Source organism: Sciurus carolinensis, chromosome 5 (genome assembly GCF_902686445.1).
Source record: "Sciurus carolinensis chromosome 5, mSciCar1.2, whole genome shotgun sequence".
NCBI lineage: Eukaryota > Metazoa > Chordata > Mammalia > Rodentia > Sciuridae > Sciurus > Sciurus carolinensis.
The window spans coordinates 11,842,114-11,862,890 of record NC_062217.1 but is presented as its reverse complement, the minus strand read 5'-3'; the positions used below and the strand labels follow the sequence as shown (position 1 = coordinate 11,862,890).

Sequence of the window (20,777 nt, the reverse complement as noted above, 5' to 3'; positions counted from 1 at the left end):
CCCTAATCCCAGCAACTCAGGAGGCTGAGGCAGGAGGGTTGCAAGTTGGAGGTCAGTCTGGGCAATTAAGAATTAAAAAAAATTAAAATAAAAGGGGTTGGGGACATAGCTCAGTGGTAGAGTGTCCCTGGGTTCAATCCCCAGCACCAGAAAAAAAAAAAAAAAAAAAAAGCCAACTTTATGAAGTAGGAATGATTGTTTCATAGATGAAGAGACTGAGGCACAAAGAAATTTAAGTAATTTCCCAAACCCACTAGCTGATTGGTAGACAGTTGTTGAAACCGTATAGCCTTAGTGTTTATATTCTTGAAAAATAGCTTTGCATAATCACATGTAGTTTTTTTCCAACTGAATTCCTTCTTCCCACATATCCCCTTTCTAACAAAATCTTATTCAAGTCCTGACTCTCTCCTTTACTCAGTCAGTCCTATCCTTTGTGTGTGTGCATGTGTTATTAAGGATCACTGAGCTACATCCCCAGCCCCTTTTCTGAATTTTGAGTAGGATCTCACTCAGTTGTCCAGCTGACCTTAAACTAGTAATCCTGCTGCTTCTGCCTACCAAGTAGCTGACTTGTGCCACCACACCCACCTTCATATATACATGCATACACATACATATGCATGCACGTATACATGCACATATATATTCACAAGTTTAGTGCAAATACTTAACGTGAGATCTACGCTTTCAACAAGTTTGTTTTTTTTAAGTTTAAAATACATTATTATTAGGCATGGTGTTGTATACCAATAACCCCAGCTACTTGTCAGGCCGAGGCAGGAGGAGCTCAAGTTTAAGGCCAACCTGGGAAATTTAGTGAGACCTTGTCTCAAAATTAAAACAGTAAAAAGGACTGGGAGTGTAATTCAGTGATAGAGAACTTCCCTAACATTGTGGGGCACTGGGTTTAATCCCTTTGTGTGTGTGTGTGTGTGTGTGTGTGTGTGTGTGTGTTGTACACTAGCTCTCCAGAGCTTGTCATCTTGCTGAACTGAAACTTCATGCCTGTTGATTAGCAATTTCCTTCCCCTCCCCGCCCCCAGCCCTTGGCAGCCACCATTCTACTCCTTGAATCTGTGAGTTGGACTATCCTAGATTCCTCATGTAAACCATGCGGTGTTGTCTTTGTGTGACTGATTTGTTTTCACTTAGCATGAGATCCTCACACTTCATTTATGTTGTTGACTGTTGCAGTTGTTTTTTTTAAGGCTGAATGGTACTTAATTGTATATATACACCACATTTTGTTTATTATTCACCTATCAGTGCACTCTTAGATGGTTCCCATGTCTCAGCTGCTGTGGGTAATGCTGCAGTTAACCTGGGAGTGCTCTGGTCTCCTCAAGACCCTGATGTGTAACTGGAAGTGGGATTGCTGTGTCAGTACAGTGATCCTAGTTTTAATTTTTTTAGGATCCTCAATACTGTTTTTCATAGCAACTGCCTCAATTGCATTTCCACCGATAGTGCATCAGGGTTCCTATTATTCCACATCCTCCCGACACTTGATTCTTGTTTTATGGTATTCTCATTTTTATAATAACCTTCCTGACAAGTATGGAATGATATTTTCTTCTGGTTTTGGTTTGTATTTCCCTGATGATAAATGATGTTGAGTGTTTTACTTTGTACCTGGTGGTCATTTATGTCTTCATTGGAAAAATGCCTATTCAAGTCCTTGGCCCATTTTTAAATCAGGTTATTAGGGTTTTGTTTTGTTTTTTACGTTTGAGTTATAGGAGAGCCCTCTTTCAACTTAGGAATTATAAATTATTCTTTATAATTCCCAGTTCCTAGCATAATATATGACATTTGGTATACATTCTATAAATGTTGAGTTTTAAAATTTTCACATTGTCAAAAGAGAAAAGTCTATGCTAGAAAATGCTATAATACTATGTGTGAGGATGCTTTCAATCTGTACTGCCTCCTGGGTTTTCTGATTGGTGAAGTACCTGGATTTCCCATTTTAGAGATGATGTTGCTGAGGTTCAGGTGGTTGAGCTAGGGCAGAGGCCAGTATTGCATCCTGGTCCAATGAGTCCAGCACCTTCCACTGCACATCTTGAAGCTCTTGTCCAGGTCTGTTCCAGCCACAGGATGCTTACACACAAAGATGTTCTGTTTTTCCCTTCAGCACACCACAAGATGAGTACCTGTTGATCATCAGTGGAGACAGGATTCTGAAGAGTGGTCTTGCATATGAAGGTTTAAAGTATCCAAGAACGGAACAACATCATCAACAACTTTCTGCAGCCTTCATTGTGCATTCTGTGGGATGACCAGTCTCTAAGACGACTTTGTCTCTTTGACAGTCTGTTTTCTTCCTGATGTAAAGAATCTGGCCTGTGGCCGTGTTTCAGAGGTGTCCAGATATTTAACCAGTCCTCTCCCTGTGCTGGGTTAAGTACCTCACCTTCAACAAACTCTTGACCTGCATTTCTCACATTGTCCTGTACAAGAATCTGAAATAAAGAATGGCTTAGAGAAAATATGATTTTAAAATATTAGGCTGATTTAGTGGTGCTGTTTGTTACAGAAAAAAAAAAAAACAATGGAACTAAACTGATTACAGCGAAGACCCGTGCTTTCCCATGGTGAGATTGCTGGTTGATTAGCCTGTCAGTTGCAGCACAGAGCATTTTCCCATGGGGTCCTATGATGTCCTCCTCTCAAAAGATTCAAATCTTGAATCAATTTTGATTATCTCTTAAAGATAATGTGTGTGTGTGTGTGTGTGTGTGTGTGTGTGTGTTTTAATAGAAGACTCTGGTGTTCCTTCCTCTGTGGGGCTGACGGTTGATACTTCTGTCTTGATAATAGCCTCTGGGAAAGGACTATGGTACTATCAATAAATATTATTTTGAATTTATTAGTTTTTTAGAAATGTGACTTAATTAACACATTTGTAACTTACATTAGTTTATGTTGTCAGGTGGAAACATTTTCAAGGTATCAAAAGTTTTTTATTGTTAAAATTTTTTTTGTAATAACTCCATATCTTTTATGAAACTTAAAAATTGTGTTTCTATAAATACTTAGATCTTCATACTCACTTGTTTTATTTTAAAAGATTCTTTTTCTCTTTGTTTATTAAGATGTTACTTACATACAGTAAAATTTGCAAAGTTTTTTTGTTTTTGTTTTTGTTTAGTACCAGGAATTGCACCCAGGCTGCTTAATCATTGAGCCACATCCCCAACCCTTTTTTAATATTTTATTTAGAGATGGGGTCATACTAATTTGCTTAGGGCCTCACTAAGTTGCTGAGGCTGGCTTTGAACTCACTGTCCTCCTGCCTCATATAGGAGTGTGCCACTGTGCCTGGTTGAATTTGCAGGTTTTTGAAGTGTACAGTTTCTCAAGATGGAAAGCCATTTCCTCACCCTGAAAAGTTTCTTTATGTCCATTTGCTCTATATTTTCTCACTTAACTGCTAGACCCAGGTTCACATGGATCTTCTTTTTGTCATTATAATTTTGCCTTTTCTAGAATTTTGTACATTTGGAATCTTATAGTCTTTTACATTTTGCTTCTTAACATATTTCTTTGCAGATTTTTTTGTTGTTTGTTGGGTGGGGGGATTGTTTGTTCATCTTTGAAACTGAATCTTGCTCTGCTGCCCAAACTGGCCTCTAATTCCTCTGCTCAAGTGATCCTCCTGCTTCAGTGTCCTGAGATTCATTTATTTTTTATTAATAGTTCATTCCTTGTTATCTTAAGTTTAATCTGTGGTATGCCACAATTTATTTATCCATTCACTAGTTGATCAACATCTGGGTTGCTCCCACATTTTAATTTTTATGTAGAATTCTGCTGTGCACATCATTGTTCATGTGTGGGTGTACATATATTTTCACTTCCCCGTAAGCGAGATTATTGGCTCATATGGTAAGTGAATATTTAACCTTAAGAGGTTCTACCATATTATGTTACAGAGTGTTCATACCATTTTACATTTCTATCATCAATGCAGGAGAGTAGTTCCACATCCTTGGCAACATTTAGTATTGTCAGTCATTTTACCTTTAGCTATTCTAGTGGGTGTGTAGTGGTATCTTGTGGTTTTATTTTCATTTAGTGGGTGTGTAGTGGTATCTTGTGGTTTTAATTTTCATTTCTCTAGTGATGGTAAGGATCTTTCCATGTGCTTATCTGTCATCTGCATATCTACTTTGGAAGTGTCTTTTCAGATCTTTTACGGATTTTTTTCCATTGGGTTATTTTTCATCTTATAGTTAAAAGAACACTTTCTGTATTATGAATGCCCTTTGTTGGACATGTTTTCTAAAATAATGTATCCCAATATATAGCTTGCCTGTTTCCTTAATTGTCTTTGAAAGAACAAAATTTTTAAGTGCTGACTCTTATATTGTTAGCAATTTTTTTAAGTTTCTGCTTTTGATGTCATACTTAAGAAATTTTTGCAAGTCTATGACAAAGATTTTCTCCTACATTTTGTTATAGAATTTAGTAGTTTTGGCTGTTTATTTAGGTCTCTGATAAAGTTCAAATGTAATGCTTGTGAGGTAAGAGTTGAGATTTATTTTATTTTATATAGCTATCCAATTGTTCCATCGTTATTTCCTGAATTTTGCATTATCCTGGCACCTTTGTGAAAACCTTTGTGACCAATATAGGTGTATTTCTTGACTCTTTTCCATCCTAGTGATTTACACCAATCTATCTTTACACCAGTACCATACCATCTTGATAATAGTAGCTTTATGATGTCTTAATATCAAGCAACATAGGTCCTCCAACTTTTTTCTTCTTTTTCAAGAAATGTAAAATGGTACAACCACTCTGGTTTACCTGTCTTAGGAATGTTGACTATTTGTATACACTTTTAATTAAACTTGTAATTTCTTCAAAAAAGAGAAAAAACAAGTGAAATTTTACTCAGTTTTACATTGAAACTATAGTTCAACTTGGAAAGAACTGCCATAGTGATCATTTTAAAATATGTCCAAAAATTCTTTTACACTCCAAAAGGTGAGTCTATCTCCCCTCCATTAGAATATAGACTGTACTTAGTGACCCACCTGTAATTGATAGAATGTGGCAAGAATGATGAGGGAGACAACCAAGGTGGGGTCGTAACAGACACAACTGCTTTTGTCTTGATTTCCCTTGAATCACTTTCTCTTGAGGAAGCCAGCAGTCATAACAAGAGGACACTGAAGCTACCTATGGTCATGTCCACATGGCCAGGAACTGTGGCATCTTGCCAATCAGCATTAATTTGCCAGGTGTGTTTTTGAACCATCTTAGAATCTTATCATCCAGACCTACCTGAGTCTTCAGATGAGTGCAAATATACTACATCTTGACTTTAGCTTCATTAGAGACCTTGAGCTATAACCACCCAACTAAGCTGCTCTAATATTCCTCTCACAAGAATACTTTAAGCCACTGAGTTTTAAGTAAGTTGTTGTTCAGTAATTAATAGCTTATACAACCATTTCAACAATGTTGTCTTCCAGTTCATGAACATGGTATGCCTCCATATTTATTTAGTTCTTTGATTCCTCCTTGCAATTCTTGAATTTTCAATGTACAGACCTTGCACATCTTTCATAAAATGTATTCCTAATTCTGATTTTTATACTATTAGTTATTTTTATAATTTTTCTCCAACTATTTGTTGTTAGTTATGTAGAAATGCAGTTGATTTGTTTATATTCTGCAACTTTGCTAAATTCATTTACTATTTCTGTGTAGCTTTACTGCGAATTCTTTACATGCATGATTATAACATCAGGAATTAAGTTTTGGGGCTGGGGTTGTAGCTCAGTGGTAGAGTGCTCGCCTAGCATGAATGAGGCACAGGGTTCAATCCTCAGCACCACATAAAAATAAATAAAATAAAGTCATAGTGTCCATCTACAACTAAAAAATTTAAAAGACCTAAGTTTTATTTGTATGCTTTACTTCTTCCTTTTCAGTGTGTGCCTTTTATTTTCTTGTCTTACTACACTAGCTAAGACCTCTAGTACAGTGTTAAATAAAGTTGATAAATGGACATCTTGCCTTGTTCCTAGCCTTAGATTGAAAAATTGAGTTTTTCACCATTGAATTTATATCTATAAATCTATAAATCTTTCTATTCACATTTGGTTTATTTTTAGTCTGATATAAGAAATAGGTTTCAACATAAGCCCAATTCCCCTTAACTTTTAACTAGGTATGGCCATTGGACTAAATTTTGGCATTCTGACCAGTAAGTTGGTTGAGTTTCTGGAAAGGCTTCCTTAAAGTAGCCTTCACCCTTTTTCTCTTTCCTTAGTTTTTTCCTACTCCCTAGAGTACAATTAAGATGGTTGAAGTTTTTTTAATATGAGGGAGAAATAAAATTCTTTTGTATTTAAGGCACTGTTGTTGTTGTTTGAGATTTTCTGCTTTGTGCAACTGACTTAATCCTCCTGATGCCTGATTTGCCAAAAAAAGAAAGTTTAGAGCAGATAAGACTGTTTATTAGAAATGAATAATCTGTGGCCAGTCTAAATCTAACTGCATTCCGATTCAGAATTCCAACAATCGGAAGGATATCAGTGTTTTAATTGGATGCCTCAAAATCTCCCCTAACATGAAAGAGCAGGGCAGCCATCTAGAGTTCTGTCGGAATAAGTTTTGCACTTGAAGAACAAGACAGCCAAACTCTCAAAACACTAAAGCCTCATGGTTCTTTGTGTCATGAAAAGAACAATCTTTTCAAAATCAATCGCAAATGGCAGAAATAACTTCGGGCATCCCTAATTTGCATACACATTCTTTGAGTGATAAATTAAGGACTTTCCAGAGGTCCTTCTTTCTTTTAATGTTTTCAGTACAGAAGGACATGGAGACTGCTTGCTGAGGCCCAGGCAGAAGGGAATGTTTGTTCCCGTCATGCAGAAGCAATGCCATTCTCCAAGGAAAGAAGCCCTTTGTGTTTATGCATTTGTACCATTAAGATGGAAGGTTTCTTGAATGTAGGGACTGTGGTCCACAGGGACTTAAGCTGTGCAGCTTGCCTGGCAGGTTTTGTTCAGCTACATCTGGCTGGAGAAGAGAGCAGCACCTGGTGGTGTCAATGCCAGGTCATGGCTTCTCATTTTTGCCTGCAGTTGTTTCAGGTTTACACTAAACTGGAACAGAGGACAATTGAAGTTGACTCTGTAATCAAGAGGGTTCATATTTTCCATCCAGCAAATCAGTTCTTAATTTGCCTAATGAGCATTATTTCATTATTCCCTTTCTAAAGACTTAATAGTCTGAAAAACCTGCATAAGCATACACTTGTTACCCATGGTCTTTAGTGGCTTAAAAGAAAATGCTTTCCTGTGTTTTGTATTGGTGCTTAGACTTAGGAGGGAATAGCTTCCACCGTCGGCATATGGGGCACTCCTCCCTCCAGCCCTGAGCCTAGCCTCAGTCTTTAGCTAACGCTTTCATTGGGATATGGGCCAGAATGTTCTCTGGTCTCCTGATCTCTGTGTCCCTTTTCCTAACTAGAGTTCTGATTGTTGCACCTGAGTGCTCAGATTCCAACTCTAGTTGGCCTTCCCAGACATTCATCCTCCATTCCCTTTTGCTTATCTGTTCACCGATTGCCTCCTTCACTATTAGTGACCCTTCATTTGACCTTTGGAGGGCCTCACATGTCCCTGGATAGTTCCCCCTGGTCTTATGACATGCAAATTACAGCATTGGGGTTTTGTTGTTTTGTTTTTTCTTTGGTTGGGTTTTTTGTTTGTTTGTTTTGGGTTTTACTTGTGTTGGTTCCCGCCCCCAGGGGGAAGGACCAAAGCTAGGGCCTGTCTGTGCCAGGCAAGCACTTTACCAATGAGCTATGTCCCAGCCCATGATCTGTTTTTAAAGCCTATTTTTGACAAGCTGTGTGGCTTTCAAGAAAACAGTTTCATTCATAAGCCTCAATACAAGAAACGTTGAGATAATAAAAATTCAAGTTAAAAGTAATTTGTAAATGTAATGTAGTGATAACATGATACTCTGAAATTTTTTGTTAGAGATTAGATCAAACTTTGACCCCATGATGTTGTGGAATGGGTGGTGTGATTATCAAATGTTTATGGGAAACTAAACTTTTAAGCTCTACACATTTTAATCCTTTGTGAATATCCAAAACATTTTAAAGTAGTGCTGTCTTTGTTGGACAACTTAAGGTTGTGCTGATGTACAGAGGCAGGGATGGGTGACTCTTCCCTCCTGCAGACTGCTCCTGCACATGTGATTACACGTGGCTCCACTTCACTGTTTTATCACATGGCTTACACTGGAGATTGGTCAGCTTACAGAAATGGAATCATAGTGCATGCACTCTTTTATTTCTTACTTCTTTCTCCCAGCATGATGTTTTTACAGTTTAAACTTAAATATTTCATATGAATTTGAAGATTGACATTTACATTCCAATTCAACACCCTCTTGAGATTTTATTTTGAAATACATTCTATTGATATATACTTGGTGAAAACTGGAATCTTAATTCTGCATCTTCCCATTCATGGATGATGGTATCTTTAGTTATTACTAATGTTTTCTCAAGTTATCCCTTAATACAAACATTTAAGTTTGTTCTATCAAGGCCTCATGAAATTTCTGTTTATTTATTCTGAGCATCTCGTAGCTGTCTTTCCCTTCTAGGAAGTCTGTTTCACCTCGGTTGCTTTTAAGGATTTCTTTTTACCTTACTACAGTGGATCTAGAAGTCAGTTTATTTTTGTTAGACTTCATTTTGTTTTAAATCTAAGGATTTATATTCCTTACTAATTTCTGGAAAAAACTCAACTATCATCCCTCTTTTTTTTTTTTTTCTTAATTTTTTTTTTTTTATTTTTACAGACTGCATTTTGTTTCATTTTGTACACAAATGGGGTACAACTTTTCATTTCTATGGTTGTACACAATGTAGATTCACACCATTCATGTCATCATACATATACATAGGGTATTACTGTCTGTCTCATTCTACTATCTTTCCTTCCCCCACCCTCTCCTGCCCCATTTTCCTCTACACCATCCAAAGTTCCTTCATTCTTCTCCCCTCCCCCCCCCCCGTTATGTATTGTCATCCACTTATCAGAGAAAACTTTCAGCCTTTGGTTTTTTGGGCTTCATCTATTTAGCTTAGCATGATATTCTCCAACTCCACCCATTTACCAGCAAATGCCGTAATTCTATTCTTCTGTGTGCCTGAGTAATATTCCACTGTGTATATATACCACAGTTTCTTTATCCATTCATCAACTGAAGGACATCTAGGTTGGTTCCACAGTCTAGCTATTGTGAATTGAGCAGTTATAAACATTGATGTGGGTGCATCACTGTTGTATGCTGATTTTAAGTCCTTTGGGTATAAACCAAGGAGTGGGATAGCTGGGTCAAATGGTGGGTCCATTCCAAGTTTTCTGAAGAATCTCCATTCTGCTTTCCAGAGTGACTGCACCAGTTTGCAACTCCACCAGCAATATATGAGTGTGCCTTTTTCCCCACGTTCACCAACACTTATTATTGCTTGTGTTCTTGATAATAGCCATTCTAATTAGAGTTAGATAAAATCTTAAGGTGGTTTTAATTTGCATTTCTCTAATTACTTTTTCACATATTTGTTGATAACTTGTATACCTTCTTCTGTGAAGTGTCTGCCCAGTTCCTTAGCCCATTTATTGATTGGGTTCTTTGTATTTTTGGTGTAAAGTTTTTTAAGTACTTTATGAACTTTGGAGATGAGTGCTCTGTCTGAAATGTGTGCGGAAAAGATTTTCTCCCACTCTGTAGGCTCTCTTTTCACATTATTGATTGCTTCCTTTGCTGAAAAAAAGCTTTTTAGTTTGAATCTATCCCATTTATTGATTCTTGCTTTTATTTCTTGCTCTATGGGAGTCTTATTAAGGAAGTCTGGTCCTAAGCCAAAGTGATGGAGATTCGGGCCTACTTTTTCTTCTGTTTGGTGAAGGGTCTTAGCTTTAATTCCTAGATCCTTGATCCACTTTGAGTTGAGTTTTGTACAGGGTGAGAGATAGGTGTTTAATTTCATTTTACTGCATATGGATTTCCAGTTTTGCCAGCACCGTTTGTTGAAGAGCCTATCTTTTTTTCCGTTAAGTTTTTGGCATCTTTGTCTAGTATGAGATAACTGTACTTATGTGGGTACGTCCCGGTGTCTTCTATCCTGTACCATTGGTCTACCTGTCTACTTTGGTGCCAGTACCATGCCGTTTTTGTTACTATTGCTCTGTGGTAGAGTTTAAGGTCGGTATCGTGATACCTCCTGCATCACTCTTCCTGCCCAGGATTGCTTTGGTCAGCTGTCATCTCTTTAAATGTAGTCCCTCTCTGCCCCTGGTTCCCACTCTCGTCTCCTGGGCCACACTGCGTGTGCGCTCTGCCTGCCCTGCCTGCTCAGACCCTCGTGGGTTCCTGCCCCCCCAGTCTTTCACTCTGTTGTGGCAGAGGGAGGGCAGAGGCAGGGCTTGCTGGCTGTGGGAGGAAGTGGGGCTTCTCACAGGCTCAGCCCAGAGCCCGTGGTCCAGGACACCCCTTTCGTGCCCAGTGATTTGTAAGTGTGCATCGTACTTTCCATTTTGTTGAGTGTGGTTCAGGATCACAGATGCTTTCTAGTTTCTGAGCGTGGAGTTTGTTTCTGTTTTCATTTTCTTTGTTGTTTTGTACTATTTTTGAGAGAAGGTGCTTGGAAACACTTTGACACCAAAAGCCCACTGCCATTCACTCTTCAACCCCCTCGGCGCTTTTGCTCCGGCCACTGCTCCAGACTTTTCCTGTGAGGTCATCCGAGGCCTCCGTGGGCACATCCAGAGGCACTGCTTTGTTTGGCAACTCGTGGTCAGCTGCACTGAACGTAGCCAACTATTCCCCTCTTACAAACATGCTTTCTTGGCCTCACTCATATAAAACTCTTCTCGTTTCTCTTCTCAGATTTCTGTTCTGGCATCTTCTATTTTGTCTATCCATCCATCTATAAAATATCAGTGTACTCTGAATTCATTTGTTAGTACTGTTGAACACTCTCTGCCCATATTATGTTATCTGGTCCCACTAGTTTAATGTCATGTAATATCCAGAGACTTGCAGATTCTTACCTCTGTCTTGTTCCTCGAGTTCCAATCTGTACTTCCAACTGTCCACCGGGAGCTTCACTGAAATGTTTAATAGATACTCCCAGGCTCAGTCCTGCATAGCGTCTGCTGTCTTCTCTACCTAGAAGTAGTCTTCCCTTAATTCTTCAAGTCACTAGCACCATCCTCCTTAAGGTCTTCTCAGGTATCACTTCCTTCCAGGACTTCTCTTGCCACCCAGACTGAAATACATCCCACTCCAAGTCAGTGTGTCCTTCATAGAACTCATGTGAGACTTGCTTATTGTCTTTTCTCCATAGTGACCACTGTTGTTCTACAAGAACAGGACCAGATCTGTCTTATCCTCAGCAGCATTCCCAGCACAGGAACTGAGCAAGCCCTTGCCTGCTTAACTTAAATGGCATTAATAAAACATTAAACTGCACTGTTGTGTAAGCTGACATTTGCTGTGTGCTTTTATTTGGCATGAAGAACTTCTTATCCTAAGAATCAAATTCATAAGATTAAAGTTTTTACAAAGTAATAACCAGTTGTTTTTACCTAGAAAAACATAGTCTTGAGACTTTTCATTCCATATAAATGACCTTCAAGATAAAAAATAGTTTTGTTTGTAAAAAGAACCATCAGTTGCTAAGTAATATTGATGAGGAGTCAAGCATCTAGAAAAATCAGTACTTGAAAAATTGATCAAAATACTATATAAATAACAGACAAGGTTTTCGCTTGTCCTTATTTTCTCATGAGTGACTGGGACAGCTGATGGCTCATCAGAGTTATCTTCTACTGGTGTCTTTTTCTGATGGCCATCTGCCAACAAGGATAACCACAGTATAGTATGAAGTTGTTTGGATTTTCACATTTATGACTTTTTTAAAAATGAGGACTTTTTAAAAAAATTTTGGTTTGTACTTTGAATGTTAAATGGCTAGAATTTTACTATCTCCTAATTTAATAAAAACAATTTTGTTTCACTGAGTAAATTAAATTTTTGTTGGTTTGTATTACTTAGTATTCCACAACATGATAGGGGTTTTGCTTATCATCTAACACTGCTAAAAGTAAGAAAAAGGCCATCTGAAATGTTTTATGGTTATTGAATTCTATCCTAAATATACTCTTTAAAGTGTTATTATATTTAAACATCCAGCTGGACTTTTTTCTTTTAGATCTCGGGTTTGTGCTATGACCGCAAAATGTTGCAAGTTCACCAGGTGCTCTGCATCCCCAACTGGGTGGCCCAGTTCTTCTCTTGGACACTTGAACCCATCTTCTCATCTTCAGAACCCACCAGTGAGGCCAGAGTTGGCATGGGAGCCACAGTGGACATCCAGAGGCAGCAGAGAATGGAGCAGCTTGATCGACAGCTGATGCTCTCCCAGTTTGCACAAGTGAGGCGACAGAGACAACAGCAGGTAATTAAAGGTGTAAATACGCCACGGTCTAAGCACACTTCTCTCCTGTGATCGTATGTGTGATAGCAACTTCATTTTATTCCTTTGCTTTGTGATGTGGATTTGACATGTTTCCAAATAGAACACTGGTCTCTGATAGTGGCTATTCTTAGTGTTTTTTTAAAGATAAAAAAAATGCAGCTGAACAATTGACCAAACTGGACATTCTTTTTCCACTTATATTAAATAAGCATTGTTTCTTAGAGAAACACCAACCTAGTTAACACGATAGGATATTTATCTGTGTTTAGAATCTTGTAAAAGCCACAGTGTCTTCCTGTGAAAGATGCTCCTTGTGTGCTGTGGATGAAGAACAATCGTAAAGCTTCATGATTTTCCTCAGCTGAAATGAAGAGAATGTGAAGATGAGAAAATTTAAGGGAATAACCAATGAGCAAACCAAATAAATGCAATGTTGTCTTAACTGTCATCAGGAACCATTGCAAGTGTATGGCGAAGCACCGTAGTGCCTAGGCAGTCTGATGCTGCACTTGCCCTTCAGGGAGGCAGGAGAGAGAGGTGCTGTACATCAAGCCAGATCCTTGCCCACTCGTGCTTGGACGTGGCTGTCACCCAGCACACTGGGCTCTTCACACCTTACCTCCGTCTTCATCACCCTTCAGAGCAGCAAGAGACATACGATTCTCTCCTGCAGGATCCCTGTCTTCTACCAGCCCAGAGTGCAGGAGGCAGCTGCAGGTCTCACAGCAGCCTGGAGAAGTGAAGTCAACTCAGAAATTGTTGGGGGCCATTGTGGGTGCAGGTCCCAGCATTTAGATCTGGGGAAGGAGGAGGGCATGGGAGAGCAAGAGAAGCAGAAGTTGTTTCTTAAAGACATATTTGAATTGGAAGTGACTCTGGAGCATACCATAAAGGTAACCATGATGTATTTAAGGTTGGAGGATGGATGTCTCTCTCTTGGAGCTGGAGGTACAGGTGAAGGAGTCAACTCTACATAGAAGCAAGCTGAGTGAGAAACTAGATGAACTGTAAGGGAGAGCTGCAGTCAAGGTGAACACGGCTGTAGGGGAAGCTTTGTGTTTGGCACGAGGAGGTGGATCCTATAGGAAACTGGAAGAAGAACGGAAAGATGGGCTGAGGGTGTAGCTCAGTGGTAGAGCACTCCGTACTTAAAAAGAAAAGAAAGGGCAAAAAGCATGACCTAACGGTAGTAGATGTGGAACCCAGCATGGCCTCTGCTCATATTCTTCTTGGTCTGTGTACTGTTAGGATTCCTTTCTCCTCAGATGCCTCTGGAAAGGAGACGATGACCTTTCTAGTTTTTTTGGTTTGCTTTGAGGGGGAGGGTATCAGTTTCTGTAACCTGTTTTGGGGAAGAGAAATTCTAGTTTTCAGGATTTGCTTCAGGGGAGAAGGGATAGGAGATAGGCTGACAGAAGGTCAAAGAGACCTTGCTTCTGGAGACCTTCCAATGCCTTCAGTTCAAAGTACTCAGCTGGTCAAGGTATCATATTTTGGGATGTCATGTTCTGAGCCCCAGCACTCTTCTTATAAGCATACCAGTCCTGTTTGATTAGGGCCCACCTAATGACCTCATCTAACCTACATTACTTCCTCGAAGATTCTATCTTTAGATACAGTCATGGTGTGGTGTAGGGCTTCAGCACATGAATGTGGGAGGTCATGGTTCTGTCCAGAACACCGCCCCTTTCAGAGCGTAAAGGGCCCTGTTTGTTCTGGGGACACTGGTGTATTGGGCTGTGTGGTCTTTGTTGGTAGCAGGTTGGATACTTCACAGTGGAGTCGCCAGCGCAGCCTGGGTGAGTGGGGCCCCTGCATAACCTGCATCCTGCCACCCTGGCTACCCTGTTCCTGTGCCAACACTGGGATCCAGTGACAGGGTTGCCAGGTCATTCTGTTTGCCTCCTATTTGGTCCCTTTTCTGTGATGGATGACCACAGTTGGCAGTAATCTGTAGAACAAAGCCATCATACTCCTGCGTGTTCCTTTGACTGTGTCTACTTGCCTCTTCCTCAGGTTTTTTCTTGTCCACTACTGTCCAGCTCACTGACCAACCCACAAAGTCATTGACCACATCCAGTAGGTCCATATACTGTATATCGTCACCTCAGGCCCTTCTCTTTCCACACCAAGTGGCCAACCAAATGCACCACCCAGCTCTGCCCACTGGAGAATTTTCCCACCTTGCTGTCTGGGGGGTCCCCCTTGAGTGGAGCCATGGTGTAGCCATGATCCCTTTCCACCAACTGACTCTCAACCAGATTGGGCCATTGTTCTCTGTCACTTGGTCTTCAAGGACTCACCAGCCTGTGGGAAAAGGTGTGAGCTGGGGAAAAGTTTCAGTGCAACATGTGGCATGCCTGCCTCTGCAGCCCATCTGTGCCCCCTGGCCTTGCCCACGCTGATTCTAGGTGTTCCTTTCCATCCGACAGTGGCTATATGCTGGGTCCACTTGGCCTGCTCATATGAGGGTCTCCCTCTGCAGACACCTTGCTTCTCTGGCCCTCGGACAGGCACTTGGTAGTGCAGGAGTGTACGTCTCTGGGGTAGATGCGTGCCTGGCCCAGGGTCCTCGGGTCTGCGTGTGGCCCCTCCCTTGTGGTTGGCTGCAGATGCCACAGTATCTTTCTCCACTATAGTTATTTTTAACACTACAGGATCTGCCAGGTTGCTAGCCCAAGCCTCGGTGAATGAGTCACCCAATCCCCTGCCCTTCTGGAGCCACTGCCTTTCTTTGTGGTTCTTCCTACTGCCTGCCAGACCCCTCCACTCATAGGTTGGTCTTCCTTCCACAGGTCTGAAGTTCAGAGAGGGTTACCAGGCCCTGGGCTCTTGCTGGGGCCCTTGCATGGGATGGTCTGCTGGACAGCAAAGAGCATACTATTTATTTATCCTTTAGCTTCATAAGCTCTCTCATGTATACATCTGAACTCATTAGCTTAGCATCCTGCTGAACTTCTTCACTGAGTCGTGTTTGCCGTCATACCTGGTAAGTCACCACATAGAGAGCTCGTGTTAAAACACCACTGAAGAAGTTACTGTGTGCGTGCGTGCATGAGAACTGTATATGGCATGGTGAGTTATTTCATTTATTTGTCAGCCAGTCAGGACTCAGTCCTTAGTATATGCTGGGTCTACAGCTAGCCACTGAGGGTGCAGCTGTGAAAGGGACAGCCACCAGTCCTGGTCGTGGTGGAGCCTCGGGCCTGTCTGTCCTTCAGAATCACCGTGCTTCCCTCTTTGTCAGTCAGAAAGGACCACCATTTGCGGTGTCTATCATGTGGAAGTACTTGGCATCTCTCATCATCTCATTTATTTCCAGTGTCAGCCTAGAGAGGTACAGGTTTTCTTTCTTTACCCTCAAGGCTCAGAGGGGTGCTTACTTGCCAAGGACATGCAGCTGCTGATGGGGGATTCTGGATTGGGAATCCAAGGTGTCTGCCCCAGATCCCTACATCATGCTAGCTACTAACACCAAGAGCTCCATGGTGATTTTCCCCCTTTTTGCATTGGCTGACAGGAAACTCAATGCCAGACTTAAGGTTCAGTCAGAGAAACTCTTTAATCCAAATTCAGAACTTTCACTTCTATCTCCTTAATGTTTCAAGTGTATCTTTTTGTTTTAACATCCTTGTAGGAAGCCTCAGAGTGTTTCTCCATTTAAAAATAAATCCATTATTTGTTTAAAAGCTGGGGCTGTGGCTCTGTGGTAGAGCGCTCACCTAGCATTTGTGAGGCCCTGGGTTCGATCCTTAGTGATGCATAAAAATAAAAACAAAGGCTGTTGGTTTTCAGATGTTTCCATAGAACCCAGATGTTACATGGTCAGAGAGTCATTCAGTTACTAATTACTATATGTCAAAGATCATTTGTTCCCAGTCTTTCATTTTGAGCTTCCCAAATAACCCAGCCACCTTGTCCCAGCTGTCCCTGTGGGTGTCTTTGCCTGCTTCTGTCCTCTCTCATCTCCTTCCAGCAGCTCCTGAGCTGCTCCCTGTTGCCCTCTGTTCCACCCCTCCCCAAGCCTCTCACTTTGGTTCTGGGGTTGTATTACAATTGCTTGAGAAGCTCGGACCAAGACTGGGGTCCCCATGACCCAAAAGAAGTAAAGGACATGTCCTTCCCCTTAATAAGTTTGCAATCAGCTGCAGGGACTGTGGGCAGATGCACTTGAAACACACAGTCCATAGCAGTGAAACACGTCCTTCAGTCCCCTGAGAGTCAGGGACTCAGGTGGGGACTGGTACTGCCATGCAGGACTGGGGGAGAGGACAAGCACGTCACTCGGGGCAGATGCACCAGAGTTGGCGTGGAGGACCGGAGAGACCTCCAGGAACCCTGCTTGAGAGAAATGTGGCAGGTGTGGAGTTAAGGGTGGGGAGGAGTATCGGCAGCTGATAATGGAGGGGTGTTGCTAAACCTGATGGCGGATTTTGGTGTTGACATTGGGGGCTGTGACTGTGACAGGAGGTCTTCTCAGTAACGTGTAAGGTGGATGGGAAGGGGAGCGACCACAGAGGAGCTGCCAGACCAGCAGGCGATTCCGAGTCCAGCCCTCAGATCAGGACGGTGCTGCCGTTTGTCCAGCCCCTCTTCCCCTCTCCCCCGACAGGCTGTTTCCAGCGCCAGTCCTCCCCTGCCAAGCCCTCCCCCACCCTCTGCAGGGACCACCAATCCACAGCCCTCGTGCTCTCTTCCTTAAGCCCAGGCTTCTGGATTTGGGCTTCCGGACTGGCCCTGCCTCTCCCTGGGCTCTGACGCCATGCGTCCTGCCACCTCCGGAGTGTCCCCAGGTGCTCCCAGTTTGCCTCTTTGCCTCTGTTTCTGCACACTCCACTCAGGCCCAAGCCTGAGGCCCCACTGAGACGCCGCACTCGCACCCATCCGTCTGCCTCACCCGACCCGTGGTGTCTCCTCCTCACCCCCACGTCATGGTCCAGGCCCATGTCATCATTTGCCTGGGTTCCCAGAGAAACCTCTGCCCCTTCTCTGCAGCCTTGCTTCCCTCCCCACCTGCCCCATCCAGCAGCTGCCAGCGTTCTCTGCAACCCCAGCCTAGGCTCTTGCTCCCGCTGACATCCTTCAGTGGCGCCCCTGCCTGCTTCTGAGCGCCCCTCCTTCCCAGCCCTGTGCAGCTGCAGCCAGCCACGCCCAGCTGTTCGCACTTAGGGCGGCTGCAGCTTGCTCCATGCTCTCCTGCCTTCACACCTGCCCTTTCCTCAGCCTGACACAAACTCTTCCTGTGCAACCTTCCCCCTGACACCACAGATACCTGTTTTGCTTGTCTGACTTCGATTCCCTCCACAGCATTCCTGGCAAACAGCCCCTCCTCTGGGAAGCCCTTGACAGGCTTCCACAGGGCTGCCAAGGCTCCTCTGCCCAGGAGCACCGGCCTGAGTCTCTTTATGAATTGACTTCCCCATCCCGCCCAATGTGGCTCGAGATGCTGAGACCGTTTTTCTTTGTAGCTCTAATTCGTAAATAACGCCGCATGTAGCAGGAGCTCAGTACATATTTGGGAACCTAATGAGTAAATATGTGAACAATAAATATCGGCAGAATTACTTCTTGTCCTGAGGGCAGCTTGATACAGATGAGCAATCGAGGTGGGACAGTGTCCTCTGCAAGGATGAGTGGCAAGGACAGACCCTGCTCTGTTCAGGCAGCGCGAGGAGGAAGGAGGAGCCTGAGCTGCTGAACAGAAGCCGGCGCAGGTGTCTGCAGGAGGAGGGGTGCGTGTGCAGCACTTCAGAGCCCACCCGACCGGGAGTGGGAGAGAGGAGACCGCCCCCTTCCTTGGAAAGGGTTTCGGGAGGAGTGGGTGTTGAGAGGTTCCGCAGAGCTGCTGGTGGAGGGAGAACGGGCGTCTCTCCTGCTCGAGGTCACCACTCACTCCAGCACAGCCGGGTGCTTACCCCCATGTTCGTTAGGGTCACTTTTACTGCAGAAAGTGGACTTGACCTTCACTACTGAGAGCGTTTCTGCTCAGCCGTGCAGCATCCGCAGTTTCAAGCTCTGAGGAACTGTGGCCAGGGTGACAACTCTCATAGTCCTCCTCTTCTCTATAGCTGGGGCCTTATGTTCATCAGCCCAGCCGTGTGAAAATGTTCCACATGTTCTTTGATCTCTCAGATCTTTCTGGACACTTCCACAAGTGGTTACTATTCAAAAGCCTTTGGCCGATTGTCTCATGGCAAGTGGCGAAAACTGGGCCTACCAACGAGTATTACTGCTGTCTGTGGCCCCTGTCTCCACATGCACAGTCACTTCTTTCTGGGATGCATGCAGGGACTGCTTATCAGGCATGCTAACTCTGCTCTCTGGCTCCTTGTCCCCTGACTCACACTTCACCCCAACACAGCTGCTGGCTCCTGAGTGGGCGACCTTGCAGTCACTTGGGTACTTGCAGCTGAGCCATCTCTCTACTACCGAACGGTCACATAATGTTCCGTGGTTCTGTTTTTAACTTGTCCAGCAGCAGCATGGGAACTCTCGAAGTTCGGGAAGCGTGGATCTTACTTTCTGGCTCTAATGCTGTGTGCTGCCCTGGTGAGTCTGTGAGACAATGTCGAGGTCCCCCAAAGTCTGCAGCTGCTGGGGAAGGTGAGGCAGTAGAGTAGGAACAGGCCTCTACTGGAGTTTGTGTGCAGCCCTGAAGCACAAACGGCGAGCGTGGCAGTCCTCCCCACTTCCCAGCCCAGCCATGGGAATCTTAAAGGGACCAACCCTGGGGTCGGCAGTTCAGGCACAGAGCAGTCCATAAGGAAAAGTGCAGGGGCCCAGAACAGCTGTGAGGACAGCAAGGAATTGCATTTGCCTAAGATCAGGGGTGACTGCAGGAAGAGACAGTGAAAGAAGAGGCTGGGAATGGAGTAGAGGCCACCAGAGGGGCTCTTACACCTGTCTCAGAATTGTGTTTTCTTTTATCCTGCAAGAAGCAGTGGGTCAGTGAGGCCTCTGAAACTGGAGAGAGTACTGTAGACTTGTCTTTAAGAAAGATGCCTTGGCTGAACAGGTGGATTACGAGCGTGATGCTAGGGAAGAAGAGCAGTAGGACACAGGGGAGGCTCTTTGTGTCCTCAGGGTTTTGTGCTGATGAGCTTGACCTAGCTCAGTGGGTCAGGAAATGACCAAGGCAAGCCAGGCAGACCCAGATCTCCTGTGAGAACACCTGCAGGGTGGCTGACCTACCACAGCCTCCACGGCTTCCAGTGCCTGTTTCCATGGTCATGATGGGAGAAACCCTGGGTTGCTGTGATATGATAAGAAATATCTATTTGATCTCTGCCCCAGTTTCTGGCATACAGCACCTAAAGCCCTTGGCATCTCCCTAGGGATCAGTGTCTTTTTGTATCCTAGTGAGACTCGGGACAGCCTCAAGATGAAGAACTGTTTGCCAGGAGAGCCAGTTTTGTGATTAGAGGGTTGAAACTTAGAGCCCCTCCCACCTGCCCTCACAGGGAGAGGAGCTGAAGGTAGAGCAGGTCAGTGGCCACTGATGGAATCATCTGTGCCTTCGTAGTGGGTGAGCTTCAGAGAGCTGAACACGGGAGTTCCTGTGCTCAGCCCCGGAGAGGGCATGAAGCTCACACCATCCCGTCTACCTCTTCATCTGTAGCCTTTGTGAGATCCTTGATAATAAAAGGATAAATAGAAGTGTTTCCCAGAGTTCTCGGAGCTGTCTTAGCAAATTAATTAAACTGAGGAGAGGGTTGTGGGACCTCAGTTTATAGTTAGTAGGCCATAGACAGGCAGAAGAACCTGGGGCTTGGATCACACCTGATAAAGGGGTAATCTGGTGGGACTGAGCCCAAGGCTGGATCTGATACCAACTCCTTGTACATCATGTTGGGATTAAGTTTTGAGACATCTGGATAGTGTCTGCTGGACAGTTGCTTGGGGTGTGAGTAACCCTCCTGCCCCGGTGCATCTGGTGTCAGAGAAGCACGTTGACTGGTGTGTGAAAGTGTCAAGGAAAACAGCTTGTTTTTTCCTTCAGGAACACAGATGTTCACAGTACGAAGCAGCATAATATAATGAGAAGAGCTTAAAATTAGGTAAAATTACTTTATGAACCAGAAGAATCTACTAAGTATTAGTTATTTTCATAGCTTAGACATTTGTTTTGTGGCTCCCAGGAAGTTTGAGAGGTAGTCCTGATTTGGGAACTAAGCTGATAGTTATTCTTAAAAGTTTTGACTTATACAACAAGGGTTAACACTCGGTGGCCCCTGGGCCA

At 43.3% G+C, this 20,777-nt stretch overlaps 1 protein-coding gene across 1 annotated transcript in view; it reads left to right on the top strand.

Annotated features, from left to right (window-relative positions):
* The window catches only part of Ubac2 (UBA domain containing 2), a 161,119-nt gene that overhangs the window by 110,394 nt on the left and 29,948 nt on the right, over positions 1-20,777 (top strand). The window contains exon 7 of the mRNA XM_047554529.1: positions 12,272-12,517. Coding sequence (XP_047410485.1) covers positions 12,272-12,517 — 246 coding nt within the window. The remainder of the gene's footprint in view (positions 1-12,271; positions 12,518-20,777) is intronic.